The sequence below is a fragment of the Pezoporus wallicus genome, unplaced genomic scaffold (genome assembly GCF_028554395.1).
Source record: "Pezoporus wallicus isolate ANWC-B61680 ecotype Strahan unplaced genomic scaffold, APGP_CSIRO_Pwel_v1 contig_5787, whole genome shotgun sequence".
Lineage (NCBI taxonomy): Eukaryota > Metazoa > Chordata > Aves > Psittaciformes > Psittacidae > Pezoporus > Pezoporus wallicus.
Genome location: NW_026637253.1, coordinates 920,614 through 943,191, shown reverse-complemented (window position 1 = coordinate 943,191; position 22,578 = coordinate 920,614). Strand labels below are relative to the sequence as shown.

Sequence of the window (22,578 nt, the reverse complement as noted above, 5' to 3'; positions counted from 1 at the left end):
CTCACTAAGGAGTGACAATGTGCATTACTGATTTTGACACTATGCTTTTGGAGATGGAATTAAAACAAATCTACACAGCTTCAGCAGAGCAACAGAAACTTTTTTTTTTCTTTTTAAAATGCACAAAATGAATGCCTGCATTTTGATGGCACTCCACAGATGATTCTTAACTTACCATTTTAACCTATCGAACCTCTTGACACCACTGGAATGATGCTATCATCTTGATTTTGCTCTTCTTCCAACCTAAATCTTCTCCAGCTTCCCATGCTGTCCCTTTCAAAAATGCCTACACCAGGAATACTTCCTCCAGCAGACTTACAGCTTAAGAAAACCCCACAGCTTGGTTTTTAATGCCCTGGACTACTTAAAGTAAAGCTAAAAGCTACCTGACTTGGCCTTTTGTTTATACAGAACAAGACAGTGGCTCTGCTGGAGTGGCAAAGCTCCCTTTTACTTCTGCAAGGCCACTGCTTATTCTTAGACCATACACTTTCTTGAGCCAGAGCTAATTTTTGTTATAGGTTGATGCAGCACTTAAAAGAGAATCCTGTTCCTAATGGGTTCCACTCATCACTGCACGAAAACAATTTTAATAACGAATTTAGCACTGATGAAAAGCCCTAAATCTGAAAGAGCTGCATTTCTTCACAGAGCTATGCTACTGTGCTGCTGCTGGTCTTAAGGTGGGTTTTATGCTTTAATAGCTGCTACAGTTTTTGGTTTTTTTCGGTATCTAGATGATGGAGTTCTGGGTTTTCCATCAAATTCTCCAGGATCTTACATGCATTCTTCTATCACCATTACACTGGGATTCAATAGAGTATTTTAATAGGGCTGGACCAGCCCCCAGGCTTGTTTATTTACTGGATATACCTGGACTCAGGTGTATCAAAAGCTATTCTGGTGGGAACCTGACATTAGGTCTGTGGGAACCTGACATTAGGTCTGTGACACTGTATCCCTGATCACGTTGGAATCCAGAATATTTTGGCCCATGAAAAATGCCTGTGTCCTTTATAGAGTGATGCAGGAAAAGATTAATCTCAAGGAGAATTCAGAATGATTTGGTGCAAAATGAAGGGTTGAATGTTTCTTTTATTATTTAGGCTTTGGATATTTTAGAGCTCAGGCTCCAGCTGGCAGAAGATAAAAGAGTGGGTTTTTGTTTTGTTTTGTGGCACTGCAGATCCTAAGTTAGCAATGAGAGATTCTGGATGTTGGGAACAGAACTGGGCAACCATTTGCAGAAAGCAGCAAGATCCACTTGGACCCAAATCCCGTACCTGACTCTTTTAAGCACTTGTACCACCGGGACATAACAGATGTTGGAAGCAGTGCAAGTAGTCAAACATCTTCTCTTTTGGGGGAATGACATTTGGGTATGTTAGCACCAAAAACACCACAATCCCAATGAAGTGGCACATGTCAGAGCTATTTTCTGTGGCATGGTTAAAATATTCTCATTTCAAGACTGGCTGATGAATTGGGAGTGCCAGAGTATTTTTTTCTGAGAAGACAGCCAAACTTAGCAGCTCGCCTACAAACCCAGCAGAATCTCAAGGGTTTGAGGCAGGTCCAGCATTTCCATTAAAAAAAAAGTCTGCTACAAAGGTGAGCATAAATGTCCTATGATATACATGAACATTTTGCCTATGCAACTGCACAGTCTGCGCAGTTTGACTTGTGCGCCAAAACTCCACAAAAGATCCAAGCACTTGGATTGTGCAATAGCTTTTTTTTTTTTTTCCTTTTTCGCATTCAACAATTCAATAGAAGGAAGAAATGCCTTCATAAGTAACCCTGATTACTGGCCTCCTACAAGCCTGATGAAGTCCAGAAAATCCATGGCTGACTGATGCTTTCCCTGTGCAAAATCGGATTTTTGTATTTTGCTAATCCCTGGTTACAATCTGTGTCCTGCTCTTTGTGATCCACCCTGCAATCAGAATCCAGCCAGCCCAGATGTAACCTGGGACATTAATATAAAACCTTGATGTTAGAAACCAAGCATTTATTAGCCTAAATCTTAATATATAGCAGGGAGGTCAGTACAGGGCAGAAACTTTGGGATTTGTCTGAAGACTACCCTCTTTCCTTGGGTTTAGGAGTACAAGGATCTTTCACAGACAGAGCTGCAAACTGGAGGTGGCCTGGAGCTGGCACACTGGAGCACTCACTGCCTGGGCTGGACGGTTTTCTTGCTCTGAGGAGTAGAGCAAGCTTGTAGGAGATGTCCCAGTACATCCTCTGGATCTTTTTCTTGGCAACAATGAAGGCAAGAGGGGAGCTACCATTCATTGCAGAAAACAACGCGGCTATGATGGTAAACTGGTAAGGAAAAAAGCGTCTTTGCTTTTTAATGGGAGATCGCATACTCATGCTTTTCCTGCAGCAGTGCCTGTCTATATGTTTCTCTTGATTTCAGGTATCTATCTGCTTTGGCAACAGCTCTGTGTCTCCTGAAATGGGCAAGGGAGAGGGTGAAGCTCTATAGGATGGGGATAGTGGTTGTGTTCAGTGGCTCCCCTGTGTTGCCTGAGGCAAGCCTTCCCTCACTTTGTGTCCTGTTTGGAGACCAAGTGGCAAGCTCAGCTGCACCCTCTTTATTTGCTGTGTTTGGATAGTTTGAGCAGGAAGCTTCATGTTTAGGTCCAGCTAATTTTGTGTGGAAGTGTATGTGTACCTGTTTCCACATCTCCTGAGTTTCCTGCGGATAGCAGTAGGTTCCTAACTCAAGCTATACCTTGTCCTTTACAATCTTGCATTTGGCTCAGAGCCTGTCATTTTTCACCAGGGACACAGTATATCACCGAAAGACTCCATCATGCTTTGCCAGCAGGAATTGCTCCCAGTCATGTGGCTGCAGTCTGCCCCCTTTACCCACCCCAAACCCCACACAACCAGCAGTGGTGGAAAGCCCCCTTCCCTTGATGGCAGGCTATTTTGTTCCCCACCCCGCTGGAGGCCACTAATGCTCTGCAGACGAGTGCATTGTATAACCTGGTTAAGCCCCAGTCCTGCTGAGCCCATGTGATGCCTGGCCTGGACTCAACCCCTCCGGGAGTCCCCCCACCAATGCATGCCCAGGGCTGCCCTTGCGTGGGAGCCTTAAGAAGGGGGGTGGGAGGGGGGCTGGCTCACGTGGGTGCGCGGCCTGGGATTAAATCTTCTTTGCCTCTCTAATGCTGCCACATCTGGCGCCTCCGCTTGCAGCCTGGGAGGAAATGGGAATCCTCGGGGCTTGCACCTCCTCACCAGCCACGTGGTCCTCCGGACACGCTGCAGAGCCATGCCACAGCCCCCAGCCACCTTCTGCTCCCTCCCCATGTGGTTTCATCAAGCAAAACATTTTAAAGCGATGACTGAAACGGACCAAATGCGTGGGTGGTGTTTGCCTCCTGGGGTGGTTGTTCCCACAGGGAAATAAGCCAGCAATAGCGCTGGCAGCCTCAGCAAAGGCGGGCACCAGAAGCTGTGTGCAGCTTCTGCAGTCTGTTAAATAGCAGGACCTTGGATACATCTTCAGTGACATCTTCGTGATGTACCTAAGAGCCAGCACACAACCCTCTCTGCATTCAGCTCCAGGAACATGCTCAGGATCTCCTGCACACCCCATGTCATGCAGATGCTTCCCTAGTCTCCTTACAAAATAACTGGAGCCTGTGATCTCCGCTCCCACTCCAGCTATCAGCAACCATGGGATGGATGTATTCTCCCTACCTGTACTGGTACTGATGTTTTCAGTTCCTACAGTTTGTCCCATCAGGTGGTACTGGTTAAGTCGTGAGCCATCTTCGGCCACCACCACAGATGTTGTGGTGCTATTAGTCCACACATAGATCACCTCAGAATTAGGGTAAGCATCTGTTGACAAACGGGTTAAAAAACAGTGATGAGTAAAAACCACTGTGTAATATTTTAGTGGATCCTTAAATGATAAATGGTGGGGAGACAGAAGAATGGAGGAGTGAGAGTGAATGGAGAAAAGTAAATAAAGATGATACAATCATGGTCCCATATGCCCAGCTCAAAAAATATTAGGTTGAAGCCTTCAAATATAAGAGATGTGTGGGATGGTTTGTCAAAGGCTGGAAGAGTGAAGGTATAAATACGATCCATCACAACCACTCGATTTGGGAAAGAGCATCTCAGATCAGTACTCACCTAGCTGGCAGCTCCTAAACCCCAGCAAGCTTCAAAAGGCATTTACTGAACCTCCCCACTAAAAAGGACTTCAGCATCTTAACTGCCTGGACAGCAGGGACCCTCTGTGTCTTGTCCCATCTCCAGGATAAAATACTGTCACCATATGCAAGTGTGGGGTCTGGTGTGTGTGCACTGACTTTGGCATATGTGCTTGTGCATGAGGGGGTAGTTCTTGCAGTTGTATATAGCAATGTATATAGCAATGGTTGTACATAAAAGAAGCTGGAATGTGTCTGCCTGTGCCTGTGAGGAGCAGAGACAGGATTCAGGGGTGAGAATGAATGAAGGAGAGCAGGAGTGGAGAGGTTGCACATGCCAGAGCAAATGGGTGGTGGTGTGGAAACACCTGCAGACCTGGATATGTGAATGCGATAAGATTTCTCTCACATTCATTTGAAAGTCGTAGGAAATAAAGGTAGTGGCAGTACTGCCAACTCCTTCATTTCTCTGTAAAGTTGCTGCTATTTTTAATGCCCTGACACCTGGAGTAATTATGCTATTATATGGGAATATCAGTTTTCTTTTAGAAAGACAGTCAATGCTGTATTTTTTTAAGCCTTCTCTGCAGTTAGTCTCAAAAAATCCAGGAGATGACTATATGTTTAAATATATTTTATTTAATTTAAGTAGTTCTCATACTTCTAGAACACCTTGATCATTTAAGCTTTCAGGTAACATTACTGCAGGCAGGTTGCAGTAGGCTGGAATCCATTGTACTACAATCTCTGAAAAGCTGGCAACACTCTCCAAATAGGAAATGAAAACCAGGTAGAGCTGGAAGCGGTCTGAAGTCAAAAGCTAGTATTTCATCTTGTCGTGGTTTAAACCCAGTCAGGTAACTTGTTCACTCACTCCCAGTGAGTGGTGCCGAGCTGACAACAATCGAGGTCCGTGTCCCCCCCCCCCACCGGGGTCCTCCCCCACTCCCGGAGGAACGGGGAGGAGGATCGAAAGAGTGCAACTCCCACGGGTTGAGACAAGAACAGTCCAGCAACCAATGTACACAAATCACCACCGCAACTATCAACTACAACAATGATAAGGGAAAATAACAAGGGAAGAGAATACGATACCACCGGCCAAGAAAACGAGTTCCACCCGGAAGCCCCGTGTCCTTCCGGGTAACTCCCAGTCACCCCCCACCCCGGCCATGACGTGCTGTGGTATGGAATACCTCCCCGGCTAGCCCGAGTCAGGCGCCCCATCTCTGCTTCCTCCTGGCTTCCCCTCCTCCCTAGCATAGCATGAGCCTCACAGAGTCCTTGGTCAGGGTAAACATCACTTAGCAACAACTGAAAACATTGACTTCACCAACACTGTTCTCAGGCTGGAAGTCAAAACACAGCACTGCACCAGCTAGCACAAAGGAAAAAAAAACAAACATGACTGCTACTGCTGAGCCCAGGACACATCTTCTGAACTCTTTAACTTGTAAGGTGGGGGTGCAGAAAGTTTCCTTCTGGAAAAAGTCACATCCTAGTTCAATGCCGTCTTTGCAGGAGGCAGCACACTGGCTTTTCAGAGAAGGACTTGAGAGTCAAGCACAAGAGGTTAGCTTGAAGGATCATGTACTGGCTCCATGAGACTGAGAGTTTTGTTTGCTAAAGTTAGTAAGCTGTCTTGGAAAGCTGCAGCTCCATGGAGGATTTACAAAACTTCACGGGTCAACATAAACTTCTGAGGCCCTGCAATGGCAAGAAACATGCCAAAGTGGTCCCTGGATCCATACAACCAGGAATGCCAAGCAAAAAATGGGAAGAAGTAATCCCAGCTCAGGTTAAGAGTTTACATGCATAGCACAGTGAGCTGCAGATCACTTGGATACTGGAGCAGGTAGCAGTGAAGAAAACAGCACCTTATTTTCAGTGTAGTTAATCTTCCAGTGGCATCTGTGGGAAGTGCTGCCAAAGGCAGGACAATAGGCTACATATATCTTTGGTCTGACTGTTTATGGCTATTTGTATATTGTTGTTGACACCTGAGAAAAGATAATCGGGAAATAAGCAGAACACAGAAGGGGAGAGAGTTCAAAAGAGGGTCACAAGTATCTCCAGGGACTAGAAAACAAGTCATAATTTTAAGCATTAGGAGCTCAACTTATTTAGCTCACTGACAAAAAGCTGAGAGTGACTCAAGTGCTTAGTATAGATACTCGCATACAGAAATCTAAAATCAGGGTGAATTTCTTGTGCTACTGACGACAAAAGAAAAAAAAATTCAGTCACTGAAAGATGGTTTCAGGCTGATTCAGATGAAGAACAGGACACAGTTTCCTAACTCCATCTGTAATTAAACAGTGGATAACCTTCTGAGAAAAATATTATGGACTTCTATGTTTTTTGCCATATATCTGTCAGTTTTTGTTCCTGTATTCAGGGCTGGAACTGATCCAGGGTTTGGTAAATGAGGATCTACAAATCCTCCATCCCTTGTTAGCTAAGCAGCCATGCAGGTCTGCCCAAATACAAGCTTCCCATGTGCTTGTATTTGTGGCTGTACAGTAAAATTACTGTAATTACATCTCATGATCTGCTTGAAAAGGCTAAGAAGGAATGTCTTTCTCATTTCAAAATATCTGCATTAAAAAAAAGGGATGGAATTTCACCTGCCCTGTAGAGCTGGGATACTTTATCATCTCAGAGGTGGTTACAAGTTCACAACGTGCTGTAAATAATTAAAAAGTCAGATCTGGAGAAAATAAGTAGGAGGAGATGGGTCCACTTAAAAAGGTGCTTCTTTTTTAAATGCTTATCTGGTATATGTTGTTCCATGTGCTGATATCCCCAGTGAACTTCAGATTTGTGTTAGAAGATTTGGGACTGTCAGAGAATTTGATTTTCATGTATATTACCTCCTATGCAACACTCCCCCCCCCCCGCCCCAAACATTGGGCTTTTTTGCTGGGATGATCCAGATGTATCCTGCCTCGGCAGTTTCCTGTTACTGCAAGGATCCTAGGCACCTGGATAACTGAGTTTGTCCTGCTTTCTGCCAACACCACAAAATAATTCAGCCCAATTAGATGCTTCCCAGTGAGAGCACTGTAACCAAATTCCACTGAAATTGTCACCACACAGGAACACAGGCCTGTAAGGCTTAACAAGTATTCAGATGCTTTGGTTCACTGTTCTGCCTAGGGGCATAGCTAGCCTTGGGTGTCCTAGAATATAATCAGTGCCTCTGCTTTGAATTGCAGCCTTTACTGGGCATTTAAACACATGTTCCAGTACAAGATCAGAGGCTCCTACTCTGGAGAAGCTCAGCACCTCCTCCTGTAAAAAAATATCTGTGATTCAGACAGAGGCCAGAAGGTGCCAAAACTCCACACAGATCTTTCAAGGTATGCCCAAGCTTTCTTTCAGAACCATGGCAAGGAAAGGATGCTGCCCATCCCAGGCCAACTGGTGAGAAGAGAGAGCACTCAGGCAGGCAAGAACAGAGCTTGCGGCCAGTCCCTCCTTGGGAGGAGGACTCCAGCTTGCAAGAATGAGGCTACAAGATGGAGAGCTGTGCCCTGTTTGGCCAGGAGTAGAGTATCTATGGGAAAAGGGAGAATAGCAGCACTAAAAGAGGTTCTTGTGCAGAAGCAGGACGGTTATAGCCAGGGCCTTAAGCCCAAGAGGGTAAGAGATGTGTTCCTGTGGAGTCTAACCTAAACCAATGCAACCTGCAGTGAGTTATCCCCCCAGAAGTCACCTGTCGCATTAGGAATAGGATTAATTTACCCCAGTCTTGAGACATTCTATCCTGATAGATCACATATATGATGTGATCCTCATCTATCTTCCATGCAAACATAAGAAAACGTGGTCTGTGTTTAAAAAGATATAATATAAAATCTTTGCTTGGTGCCTCCTTTTCTCGCTATAGGCCAGGCTCTGAGTTTCTAAGCTTTCTCAGGAGAAAGAGAAGAATGGAGAAAATGTCACAACATGAATGTGAATGTAAAAAGGCACAGCCACCCCCTCTGTCCATATGTACCCTTGAGAGGACCTTACAGCTCTGACAGAGAAAAGCTACCCCATGCACCTTGGGGTGGCAGCTGAATCGCTGGCCATTTCTTTTCTGGTCATCTACAGAAAACTCCAGGTAGACACACCTGTGTACTTGCAGCAGGCAGTTGTCTTTCTACTGCAAACCTTCTGCTGCATGTTCCCAGAAACCCCAAACTCCAATTATCCCAAACTCCAATTATCCCAAGCTCTACTGCTGCTAACCCATGCAGTATAATTAGGCACAGTATTATTGAAAGCTGAAAGTGTGTGAGTAGTCTAGAATAATGTTATTTTGCTTTTGGGATAGAGCAGGTGCTAGTGGAGAGATTGGAGAGTGGAGGCATTATTCACTGTCATACCAAATTGTGTAAAACCCCTCTTCTACTTAAGCAAAGCTTCTGGTAGTTGCCTATCATCCATGCTGGCTGAAGGGCTTAAGAACTTCATCTAGAGTTATGACAAAGTTTTATTGCTGGTAAGGGAATATAGTCCTTGTCTTCTGTACATGGCACAAAGGATGGGGACAAGGAATCTCCTAAGGGGTGATAGTAAAGTATTGTGGCAGCTTTGGGTTCGCAAGCTGGGTGAATGCTGCTGGTGTTGCTGTAAAAGCAAACCCAAATTCAAAGTTACTGAAAATCCAAGTGAGACTGATTGGTGTTCCTTTTAGTGTAAACAAGAGGTCTTCTTCTGGTTTTATGAATCCAAATAATTAACTTGATGTTCTCTACAGTGATTTTGCAGGCTTGCCAGAGAAAGGGGGAAGCCTTGTTAAATTATTCTTTTTCTTCTAAGGTCACTCTTTCAAAAAAAGGAAAAAAGTAAAAAAAGGTAGCAGTTGAGATGAACAACTAAAATTACAGAGAAGTATAATGTCATTAAAAGTGAGAAAATGACAACAGACGTTTATTTCTAGTGAACATTTGATAAATGGCTTCAGGCTTATCACCTACCAGAGTGATGAAATAAGTAATTTCTTCTCATATCTATTTACTGATGAGCAGATCTGTTTTTCTACATTCTGACATCCAACACACACCACGCAATATAAAAGCAGTAAAGATCTCCCTTCATCTTCTCCCACCCTCTTCCTGCTCTTATATGACTGGCAAGGAAAGCATGACATGGTCTTTCTTAAGCTAATGAACAGAGGGCAGGGGAGTGACCACAGCCAAAGGGAGGAAAAACATTGTCTTCATGTAAAGTCTGACAAATGAGAGAACCAGCTGGTTAAGACCTGGAGGACACCTGCCATTCCCCCTGGCACTGAGGGGTGCTTTGTTTTCCCTGGTTTCAATTGTGAACTGAAGTGTGAGCAGTGCAGCATCCTCCTGTATGTTCAGAAAGTAGCCCACAAGTAGGGAGCCATCTCCTGCCACAGACACCACCATGGGGCAGTGGCTAGACAGGCACTCTACCTTCTCACCTTTCTTTCTCCCCCATATTGGAATAAACTCAAAGATTTGGCTCGTTAAGTCAAATAAATGTAAATGTGGATGGCTGAGTCTAAACTTCAGAGTCCATGGGACCCAAATGTATTTCTAGGACTGATTTTTTTAAGCCATAACCCATTAATAAAAATCACCACTGTTTTCATGTCTGCATGATAGGGCATAAAATAATTCAGGAAAAAAGAATCCCTCTCCAAAACAATCCCTAAACCCTTTCACAGACCTCACAGGAAGCCATACAAGCTGTGCCTGCATAATTAAGTGAGGGCAACCTGTGAATAAGTGAAGGATCTGTGTGTATGGTTGTCCACCCTGCATGCTTGGGTTGCGTTCCACAATTGAACAACCTGTTTAACCACAAACCATGGCTGGAACTTTTCTTTCTCAATTATGCTAGTCAGAGGTTGAATTCATGAGAAATATGGCAAAAAGATAACTTCTGGCTTGTTTTCTACTCCATTGCCATTGTGCAGTTACATTCTTAGTCTTTATCATCATGATATTTAGTACATGCCACAGCATCATCAGACTGCCCAATCTTGGGAGTATTGCTAATCCCCATCAAACCCTGCTAATCTTGAAAGGGGTGTGTTAATTGTTGGCTTTTTTAGAAGCTCTAATTACAATCGGAATACATATACAAATATCTATCATTCTATCTTACCTACCCATTAATGTATTTGACTTACTTAGAGGCTGTTAGACAACTCAATATTGAGATCCGGCCTTCTGCAGGCAGTAATATGGCACTGCTAGTAAGACATCACGTACTAGATTGAATTCTACAAGTCAGGATGGGTTTCTTGCAGTCTAGTTCACGCATGAATACTTGTTAACCCATTACAAAACATCTGTCAACAACTGCGCCTATGCAACTCAGGACAGATTTGAGCTCTGTAATTTAAATTTCCCATTAAATTGGGTTGATAAGGATGAATCAATGTACAAATGAGATCATTCTATAGGAAGAACTAGTGGAAATGTAGTAGAAATGTAATTTAAATATAAAAATAACAAGATACGGTGCATAAATATGCATGGACTGTGTATATGGGGAAGTATCTTTTTTTCTAACAGGAAGTTATTAAAGTGAAATAGGAACTTAGATACTAAGAGAACTGTATTCACATATTCAATGATTAGGAGCCTAAAATGAAGACTTTGCCACAGTGTGACAAATTCTGCTGGGAGAATTTGAGGATTATGGAAACTACTCTGGGGACCTGAAATCATCAGAATTAACAGTGATCATTTAAAATGGCATGAGCTTTTAGCATATGGACAAACAGCATGCATGATTTTAAATCTGTGCCACAGACAAGAAGTGTAATGTGTACAAACTGTATGCACAGTGCATAAAATGTAAACACAGGATTACAAATTCGTATCACACAGAATCACAGAATGGTTGGGGCTGGAAGCACCTCTGGAGATCATCCAGTCCTCCTCAAGTTCACCTCCTCACCTCCTCAAGCAGGGACACTGAAAGCAGATTTTCCAAAACCATGTCCAGACAGGTTTTGAGTATCTCCACAGATCGAGACTTCTCAACCTCTCCAGCCAACCTGTTCCAATGCTCAGTCACCCCCCCAGTTAAAACATGCTTTCTTGTGTTCAGATGGAATTTAATGTCTTTTAATTTGTGCCCACTGCTTCTTGTTCTGTCAGTGGGCATCACTGGGCAAAGCCTGGCTCCCTCTTCTTCATTCCCTCCCATCAGTTATTTATACAGGAAAATCAGGTCCTCCTGAGCCTTCTCTTCTCCGGGCTAAACAGTCCCAGCTATCTCAGTATCTCCTCATAGGAGAGATGCTTCTTAAATGATCTGTGTGGCCCTGCATTGCACTCGCTCCACAAATTCCAGATTTTTCTTGCACTGGGCAACTCAGAATGGGACAGCGCTCCAGGGGCAAGTAGAAATTAAATGGTCAGAATGAAACCTTTTTTTGGAATGGCACAGTATCATCTAGATGGGACAATGGAGGACATCCAAGGAGGAAATTATTCATAGACTTGGAACGATTCTTGTATGAAAACTGATTGCAAAAGATAATAGGACACCACTGGCTATGGAATGGGCAGTGGGAAGTTCAGTCTTACTAAAACAATCACTTTTCTCTTTCCTAAATTTAAATATAATTTGGTAACATAGGCAGTGTTTTAGATATTTTCCTGATACACAATTTTATTCGATCTTTTCATCACATTCAGCAGGGAATAGAATAGGATGTTCTGAAAAATGTGCCAGACAGGTCTCAAGAGACTTCATTACTAAGCAACACTAATATAATATACTGATCATTGCAGAAAAAAACAAACCAAAAGAAAACAAAACAACAACAAAAAAAAGCCCAACATCCCTAAGATAGATAAAAATGACCTTGTTTCATAATGCAATTTCTAAGTAAACTCAGGAAAAGGTGGGAATAGGAATTTGATAGAAATGTCCATGGCTTGGAAATGAAATGGAAGCACAGACTGTAACCATGGGGTGGTGAGACATACAGAACCGAAAACGCCTGTGAAATTTGCTTTGAGACATAGTTTTGTAAAAGCCGTTTTCTTCAGCTTTTCAAAGCAAGATACAGTTGGAAGGTCCTGCTTAATTTTAGAAGCTCCAGCTCATGGGGTAAAACTCTAAACATGACCTGACTTAGAGCTCAGAAACATAAAGCAAAGTCAAAAAACCTCAAAACTTTACAATTTTGCCTTAAAGCAACTTTGTGATTTTGGAGGTATGATTCATGATTAGCACAGGCAAGGCTGCTGACTGCTTTAATACAATAAATTGACTATTTGCAAACTGGTACACTAAATCACAGTCATACCAATGATTAATGTAACATGAATACTAATGAACAGTTGTCCTGATAATTCAGTCAGACACAGTACCTTCACAGGATGCTACTGCACTATTTAAGAAGAGCCCTGAGCTAGCAGCTGTGTAGAGTTAACCAGAATGTCTCTCAAGGATGACTGGAGACAGCACAGCAATTTGACTGCTGCCCCTTAAAGGGGTTTGCAAATTTGCCACTACACAGGCAGCGTCACCAGTGACAATATCAGCTGTTGCCTGCCCCATCCTGGTCACTCATGTGGCCACAGGGGAGCAATCAAGAGCGGTGCATCTGTTCCCCAAGCACTGGGATGCAACTGATACCGACTCCTTGATATGAAATCTGACAGTATAGGCATCTGAATTAAAAACCAGGCATGGCACACTGAATTGAGCTGTGCGTCCTTGGCTAGCAGGTCCTCAGGCTCCACTCAGAATAGGAGTAAAAAAACCAGCAAAGGTTTTCCCATGGAGCAGCCTGGAGCACCTGAAACAGCAGCAGACATGCAGGTATAGACAACAGCTAAAATGCGCCACCCATCACTGTGGAATGCCTGCCATAAGCTGACTGAAAGGGCTGATTAAACAGGGTCTGCTGCAGAGCTGTTACACACCCAGGTGCACCGAGGTACCAGGCAGCAACAGGTCATCTTCCCAAGTTCCTGCTTGCATCTGAAAGCTGATGTTAGGAAGCAGATGACATCTTCCTTCTTTCACCTTTTCCCATTTCTTCCTGTCACTGCAGTCAGTATTTATAACATAACTTATTGCTTTATTTTCAGATTTAGTGGTACCTGTCTCAATCTAGAACTAAGATGAGAACTGATTTAACACCACATTTAATGGTAGCTACACATCTGCTTTTCTTAAGGAATGGGTCAAAATCTGGTATCCCAGCTGCTGCTGCTTTCTTTTTTTCTGTTACAGATAGTTAAATATCTACTGCTAACGCAACAGGGCAGTAAGATGTGCTGGGATGACTTTTAAAAATTCAAAATATCCTGGCACCTTCCTGAACCTATCTTGCTCTTTGTAGGCCAGGCATATGGCAATTTGAAATCACTCAGCCAGTTTGAGTACTGTACTAGCATTTAATGAACTTTGAATTTGCACTGACAATATTCAGTAGTCATATTAACTGCTTCATTAGAAGAAACAGCATGGTCATGAGGAAGATGCTAGAGATTTAATTTACTTTTTTGCAAGGCAAACAAAAGTATCCTCCAAAGTGTGACTGACACCATTACTCACTTTGCATAGTACCTTACTCTCTAAGCAATCTTGATTGCAATGATCCACTCATTTTGTAAGCTGCCTCTTAATATCAGCAAAGCTAATGTGATCAGCTCTCCAGAAGCATCACTGGAGTTTCTTTGGAGAAATGCAGAGTGAATTTAAAAAAATACTCCATTTGATCTTGCTGTGAAGGATGCCTTCAGAGAATTGGTATTTTTGGCCACATCTAAGATGAATGAAAACCTCATTGCAACCAACAGACACTCTTCCCACCCACTTGAGTGGCACCAGGAACTCAGCCATCACAGTTCGCCTATCTGCTGGGCTTACCATTCAAAGCATCCTCGCTTATAAATCGGTACAATCTGAAACCAGACAAGAGTGATTTGGACTACTTGCAGATTTAAATATATACCTTTGTTTCTGAAACCAGTCCCTTAATGAAGACATTTACAAATCTCAGAAGTACTCCTACATTAAAAATACTGTGTGAATGTATAATCAATAGGTATGAAGAGATAGCAGGCTGAAATATTATTATTCAAATACTTTAATACTGCTCAGAGATTGCAGTCGATGGAACTTATTCTCTAAGCCAGAGGTACAGTAATTTAAAACTCAGAAGCTGGATTATAGACTCCTGCCATGGGATGCAATGCAGCCCCGTATTTAAGAGAAGAGAGAAAATCTCCTAAGGCTGTTGGTTCAAACTGCCCAACCTCAATGATGGATACAAGGATCCTCTCTGAGCTGATCTGCTACTTACCAGAGGCACTGCCATTTCACCTTGTGTCTGCCACAGCACTCAGGTACACGTTGCCCAGAGACACTGTGGCTGCCCCATCCATGGCAGTGTTTAAGGCCAGGTTGAACAGCACTTTGAGCAATCCAGTCTAGTGGAAGGTGTCCCTGCCCATGGCAGGGGGACTGGAACTAGATAAGCTTTAAGGTCCCTTCCAACCCAAACCATTCTATGATTCGGTGATACGATTCTATGACGTCCCCTCTTTGGGAACTGTCCCATTCCAGTCACGGAGACCCATGCCCAAAAGTGCTCACAGTCTCATCTTCCCTGTGCACAAGTAAAACATCTCTCTATCTACAGGCATCAGCTGATCTATTTTACTGATCTGCTTTAGGAAGAGATTAACCTGAGCCTAAAAATATCTACCTCTTTCCCCTGTCTGAACGAGGGTGAGAGTGATCAGCTCAGCTGAATATATTTACTCTGCAGAAAAATAAATTTAGGAGGGAGGAATTCCAGCTTTGCCAACAGATTTACCACCGGGATGCTTTCAGCAACATGGCTAGCTACTGTCACAGGCTGCCCATGAGGAGACTTTCAGTGGATATAATGGGGAACGGGAAAAACAGAAGGCTTTTCTGGCTCTCCTTCTTCCCACTCCTCCTTCCCTCTCATTTCTTCATGGGGGACAACATGGAACAACTGCTTTCTTTGAAGAAGCCTGCTGAGCTGGGACTCCAGCAGTGCAAAATCACAGCTTGGGGTCAGCAAGGAGCCTAGGTAGGCTCCAGCAATTTAGAGGGAGGACCCCCTGACCCACCAGAGACAGGTGTCATGAAGGAGCTGCCAGACAGGAAGCTGGAATCCAAGTTTCAGCAGTGTCTTGCAGCTTTCAGTCCCCCCTGAAAAAAACCCCTAGGCAAGTCATTTTGTCATTAATGCACTGCAGTAGCACTGGGAGGCTCTAATTGAACCTAGGGACCCATAACGACAGAGGCAATAAAAGCAGGTAATGAACCACTCTATCTTTGCTCAGAAGAGACTGTAATTGCTCTTTGCCTCCTTTATCCCCACCTGCAAAAGGCAGGCAACAGAGACCTACCAACCTCACACCAGCATCGTAAGAATGATTTTAGACATATTTATGAAATGCTTACGAGCCATGGAAACAGCCACCTTAGAAAATAACAGCCATTAAAAACCTGGCTTGTAAAGCAGCATTTACCCATTTCTCCCAGTTATGAATAGTATCCCATTTACCAGTGGCATAAACCCCTGAGCCATGGCTGGCAACATAAGCCCTCAATGTGCCTTTCGGGGCATGGTGTGGCCAGCACTGTCTTTGCAGGTTTGCATCCAAGGGTCATTGAAAGCTTAAGCACATGAAGCACAGAGTCTCTGCACATTGTTTTCTACTGCTGACAACTCAAACTGAATCACTGCTTTCCTGCAATCAGGCAGTCGCACAGCCTTTAAATTTAGGCTGCAATGTCCAGAGTGGGAAACGCATGCTGATATTTGTACCATCAGCAAAGGACCTGGATCTCCACACCTCTCCACCACAATCGTGTCTAGGCCTCCTACAGGTGACATAAAAACCCCACTGCCGAGTGTCTCCACATCAACTCCTTCTCCTGCCTGAACTTCTGTTTCCTGTAGCTCAAAAACACCACTAGTCAAGGTTTTCCCCTCCAAAAAGGCTGATGTCCATGGGCCACCTCCGGATGAGGGGGCTGCTTCCCAGGCAGGCAGCATGCCAGCTTTCAGCAGCAGCTGCTCAAAGGGCTCTCTGCAGATGCCACAAGCACTCCTTACCAATACCAAACAGGGTTTCGTTAAGGGTGGTCTTGCCTGTGTGGCAGCTAGTAGGGGCCAAGCCCTCGGCAGAGTTTGCAGCCTGGGTTAGTGATGGCTGCAAGATGGATGAGGAAGAGAACAGCCTTTTCAGATCATGCGGCATGACCTGTGTGAGCAATTGTTCTTTCTGACCTCCCTTTTTCCCCTCTGTTATGAACCTAAGGGGGAAAAATTCATTGGCTTCTAAACAGGGGGTGACCAGGAGTAGTAAGTGACAGACCCAGAGCTGGGCACTGTTTCACAGGAGAGCAGCTTTTAGTGTATTTTTAAAATTACCTCAGTGCAAAGAGTAACCATGTATATGTGACAAAGCCTTTGAAAAGTTAATTAACGTCAGCAACTGCACTTAACGAGAATACTAGCACAGTTTCTCCAGCCTTTCCTAGAAAGTCCTTAATGTGTGTAAGATGGACTTCCAAGTTACACTGACCAGGGTACAGTACACCTATTGACATCTGAGCTAGTATTGCAGAAAAACGGGAACTTTTAAAATATGATTAATCTCATCCTTAGGCACGTATCAAAAGTAGTTCTAATGAGCCTCACCACAGAAGTACTTATTTCCTTTCAGTGGCCATAAGGGATGTCTAGACAAGTAACTGACATATTTGTTCATCTGGTGGTAACACAGGGCAGAAGGAAAGAGCAGAAAAGTATACAAAATGTCTTAGAGATGCTGAATTTTAGTAGCCACCTAGCTTCACCTTATTTTAGTCATTCAATGTCCACTGCAATGGAGCTGTCTAAGGAAGCAGTGACAAACATTAGGAAAATGTAAGAGAAGACATGACATGAGTGAGCAGCGTGGCTGCCTTGACTTCAAGTTTCTACACACTGTATAAAAGCCAGATCTACGATTTCTATATTAGCCAGCTTTTGCCTTAAATTGCAAAATCACAACTTAGTGTTGAACTTGGCTGCTCAGAGGACCTCCCCGGCTCTCTGTATGTTCCCTTTCAAAAAGAAGGCACTAAGACTTCCCAATGGAGTAAACAAGCCATGCTGCCTGTCTCTGCTCTCAGGAATGGATTCAGGAGCCTCTTTGGGCTATTCTGATGGAGATGAATAGCAGAAAAGCTCTGCCTCTACAGATGAGACTGCAGTTCCAGCTCTCCTTGGGAGCAACCCAGGAAAACCTACGAAAGGGCCACTTCCCCTTTCCAAAGTCTCCTAAATTTACATTCGTCTTTATTTATTATTAATTATATTCTTATAAAGGACTTTTACGCACAAGTTTAGACAGGCTGAATACATTCTTTATCACATTTTACTAAACCAGTATTAGAGCCTGTTTAGAACTCTGCTTTGAACTCTACCTCCACACCTGCAGTTCCACCTCCACACCTGCAGTTCTCCTGCAACTTCACAGATGCTAAGGGGGAGAAGGCACAGAAAGCAAGAATGCCCCTGTAGATGCCTTCACCTCAGTGCCTTCTCAGCATTATAGAGAAATATCCCCATCAGGAGAATTTTCTTAAAATCCTTCTTTTCTTTTTTCTTGTTTGAGAAATTTGTCAGTGGCTGCAGGCACACGGTTAGTTTTTGAACAGTAAGAGCCTTAATGTTAAGTGTTGCAATAAAATCCTGGGATACTGGTGAAGTTACTGTCTTCTCATTACTCTGACTTTACCAGTCTTCTTAGAGGAAAACAATTTGAGCATGCCTCCTGGTGTAGCAGAGGCAGCACTTTCCCTTATCAAAGACTCAGTTGGAGCTGTTAAAAAGGACAAGATACATAAACCATGTTAACTACTTTCTTCAGACACTACAAATTGTACCTAGTGTTGTTTTCTCACAGTCAGCAAGCTCCCTCTTCATTGACAGTGATCAACCTTCACCATCTTCGTGGCTGCCTTAAATTCATCAGGAATAAACACCAGGCCTGTTTTGCTCTGTTCATGAGCTGGGAGATCTCATTATTTTCAGAATATTCATTAGACTCTCTACTTAGTCTAAAAATAGTAGTTTGGGTTTCTTTTTTTTGCCACCGAGTGACTAGTGGGCAGCATCTTCATGCATTTATCCATCCCACAATACAAGAGCTCATAACTACATGTACTCCAACACTGTGCCTTCAAGAAAACAGTAGCCCTAAATAGACTCCACCTTACAGTATTTGACATTGTCAAAGCACTGGTTAATGTTCACTAATAACAATTATCTAATTCATCTTCAGGGCAACCCTGTGAGCTAGGTAAAACTGATATAATTAACGCATGACTAAAATGAGATTTAGGATTTAAGTCAGTTGCCTGGGCAGAGGCCTTCACGGTCTAGTGGATTAGACATCTGTCTCTTCAACCAAAGAAGTTGAGTCTAATCCTTTTTCTGACATTGATTTGTAGTGTGACCTTACGAAAGTCAATTAACTTCTCTGCCTCAGCTGCCCTAGAGATAATGATGCTTACCTACCCGTTGACACATGGGTGTTTGGAAACTGTACTAAACAGTATCTTTAGTGTACTCTTAAGGCCTGTCAGTGAAGAGCTGAAACATTAAAGCTTCCTGGCTTTAATATCCTTGCTATCTCACCTAATTCCTCCTCCCCACACCGGAAATAGCTTGGGTGTAAGAAGGAATTTCTTATGCTAAGATGCTGCTAATGAAACCGTGGCTGGCATCAGGAATTTTCATCAGATCCTGTTTGACCAGCAAATTTATTTAGAGTATAGGTCAGCATTAGAATTGCAATATAAAGTTTACTTTCAATTTGGCCATGGGAGAAACCAGCATCCTTCTTGTGCCACCATGAGGTAATAAACGGATTTTCATGGCCATCCCCACCAGGCACCCCACCTGATTCAGAGGGAGAGGAGCCTGTTTGCAGAGACCTGAGAGCCCGTGCTCATGCACCATCCCCACTTCCCTCGTACCTCTAAGTGAAATCTCTGCAGGGTAATTTCTTCAGGTGGCCTTATCATTAGCAGGGATGCAAACCCAGAGGAAGACCACCTACGTACATGCACGTCCTGGAGCACACCCCCTGTATCTTTCCATCTTTGAGCACTGGGGCATTATACTTAAGAGGAGGACAACTAAAACCTGCTCTGTTCAGTTCACTAGAAGCCATCCTTGAACTTCTGTCCTGTCATCAACATAGCTTTTCATGACGTAAGGTAGAACATTAAGAAATATTGCTTCTGTAGTTGTCATGTAACTTTATGTCCCTTTTCCTATATTCGACCTTGCTTTTAATTATTTCTATAAAATATTCTGCTGCTACATATAATGCTGCCTGGGCCCATAAAATCTCCCTCAATTCTAGTACAGCAAGAAACCAGCCAAACAAAACAAAAGAATTCAACATTTACCTTTATTTCTGTAAGCAAGATTAACATTCCTTCTCTTTAATACTGAAGGAAATGTCAGGGCTTTTTCCCTTTTGCTTGCTGAATTATAGGAAGTGTGGTGAATGATCATGCAGCCAGTAAAACAATGACCTGCTCCTGCCTCTGCTGTGGCACCAATAGCTTCTTGGTATCCCCTCTGCTGCCAATCCACCTGTGCACTGGCTGATTTGTTTCACTGCCCTGCTCTTTCCACCCTCTGATCAGTTAGCACACATCTCCACCCTCACATCTCTATTGATGTGTTTAACGTTTACTTTGATGCTACTCCTTGAGGCTTTTCAAAATCTTCTCTGAAAATAAGACCATTAAAAAGAAACCCTTTGGGGAAAGACAGGGAGGAAAGCCAAAGCAGAAAAGGCATGTGCTTGTGTATAATATACCTCAAAAGCTTTGTCTTGCCACAAGCCTGGAGATAAATTAGTACTGCTGTAAACAGGGAATAAATACTGTATTCTCCTAAAATACATCTGGGCTAATTCAATAAACTCTGGCTTACTGGATGCTACTTGTGCAAACTTCTGCATATTAAATCCCAATAAATTACTAATGAGCTACCAGATCAGTAATACAGATATTCCCCAGGCTGAAAGATTGCCTATAGCTTGTCCCTATATATTTACTTATTGCTGAGGCTACCAGCATGGACTAGCACAGGCCAAATGGCTCCATGTCTATATACTGTGGAAGAACTTAGAGGTAACTTGTGGTAGCTTATAAAATACACTCTAAGACTGTATACTGAGCATGGCAAGGAGTATGAACTAAAACCATATTCAGCCCTCACATGCCTAAAATGAGACTTTTCAGTGCTGTTTTTTTCCTGGGTTAAAATTACCTGTGTGCTAATAAGATAATTAATACGTTACACATTTGGCATAAGCAGAATATTATAATTGCATTCAGACAGATTGTTGGGTTCTTTTCAATGCTGCTGAAGACTGTACTCCTTCTAAGAGTTTGTAGCTTATCTAATAATATTATCTCCTGCACTTGCATGTTTGGGTTTGGGTTTTTTTTTTAGTCTTACTATATGGCAAGTTAGAACTTGTACCTGCACTGATTTACTAATGCACTGAAGCATCCATTTAACCTTACGGTTGAGCTTCAGATCTCTGCTGCATCAAGCTCTTTGTTTAAATATGTATCTTTAGTTTCATATTGCATATTTTTCAAGATTTCATAAAATTACCCAACAACCCAGTTCAAAAGTTTGCACTACAGACCAACAGATGTGACTTCAACTTTATCTATCAATGCAGTAAAGAATACGTAAAACTGGGAAGGACAACTCATTTTTCTTCTTCATCTTAATTCTTTCCAGTAGCTTCTGTTTAGATCTATTTACAAATAATGTCAGTTTCCTGTGAGACATTTTCCCATTTTTAAGTTTGGAATGAAATGGATAATTTGTGTTTAATGTTTTGACTGTAAAGGCGTGTGGCTCTTCGGACTTATATTGGCTTTGCTACGATTAATGTTGTTGAAGTAAATGGACACAACATGCAGTTACCTTGTAAAATACTGGTGGCTATTTAGATGAAGATTGGATGAAGGAAGGAAAATCAGTTCATCTGAAGTTTGGTAATTTTATAATTGTTACTGTAAAGTGTTTTTACATCTTAGTATGATCTCTAGAAGACAATGCATAGCCAGTATTATACCAGGGTAGATACAGACAATGAAGGCAAAGCTTAATCTTGCAAGGATTAGTGACTCTAAATTGATACAACTGAAAAAAACATTGAAAAATGCTTAAGACAGGTGCCTTCAGGAGCTAGCAAAATGCCTCACCTGCTAATTTTCAAAAGTCTGTAGAGACACTGATTGCACCTGGAACCTCTGATTTGATTACCAAAATAAAAAATGTCTACTGTAGTAGCCTCATTTGTACTTTAATTAAGAGCTTTGTATTTAAATATAGCCATCTTATCCCCTCAGGTTATTTTTGAAGTAAGCTTCTGGCAAGGCAGCAGTGTGGTGGATTAGAGGCTTGGAACTGAGGAAAAATCATCATTTGGCACACAGTTGAGAATAATGTGTGCATATATATAAATACATGTGTATATGGTATCATGTAACAAGATACAGGACTGGGTTTATTAAAGCCAAATGGAAAGACATTTTCTCTTTTAATATTATAGATCTCTATTAATATATGTGACATAGATATTGCACTGCAGTCTGATTCAGATAAATAACAAGAGCACATCAACCTGATCTGTCCAATGAAAGTTCCATTTTTCTACAAACATAAAGCCAAGTTATCAACTTGGCTGTCTGCATCTACTACTCCATCTAACTGTGGCTGTTATACCTGACGTGTGTATGTAAGACGTATCACCCACCAGCTCACCATTTATCATGGAGCATGCGAGCATGAGCTGAAAAGCATCAGATAAAGCACAGTTATGGAAAACAAGCAGCAGGATAGAGGCAGAAGCGTCAGTCTCAGGGTGCTAATGAGCAATGCTAAAAAGGGAGAAGGGTGAACAATTCATACAAGACGCGGCTCAGTGTGAAAAGCCAGAGAACAATGGATTTTTCTAGTTCTTATTTCAGAAGAGAACTTACAGCTTCCAAATTTTAATGGGCAAGCATGTGCATCCATGGGGAAATCTTCAAGCTGCATGGGACATTCAGCAGAGATGGTCAACCTGTGGGGAAGAAGAAAACACATCATTGTTTTTTGGTGCCTTTCCTTTAAGCCTTTCATGGCAATACATGCATGCTGACACAAGCAAACTTTTTCTGAAGGCTCCTCACTCCTGTTGAAATCATAAACCCCCTGATAAATTGAATGTGAGATAGGCCAGCTGGACCACTGTAGGCCTCATCTAGTAATGCTGAGACACGTGAAATGATTTTATTCATGAAAGCTGCTCCAATAAGATCATTCCTT

At 42.7% G+C, this 22,578-nt stretch overlaps 1 protein-coding gene across 4 annotated transcripts in view; it reads right to left on the bottom strand.

Moving 5' to 3' along the window:
• The window catches only part of GABRA5 (gamma-aminobutyric acid type A receptor subunit alpha5), a 55,647-nt gene that overhangs the window by 5,393 nt on the left and 27,676 nt on the right, over positions 1-22,578 (bottom strand). For all 4 annotated transcript variants that reach the window (XM_057404465.1, XM_057404467.1, XM_057404466.1 and 1 more), the window contains exons 6-7: positions 22,251-22,333; positions 3,724-3,867 (exon numbers count right to left, since the gene is read on the bottom strand). In XM_057404465.1, coding sequence (XP_057260448.1) covers positions 3,724-3,867; positions 22,251-22,333 — 227 coding nt within the window. The remainder of the gene's footprint in view (positions 1-3,723; positions 3,868-22,250; positions 22,334-22,578) is intronic.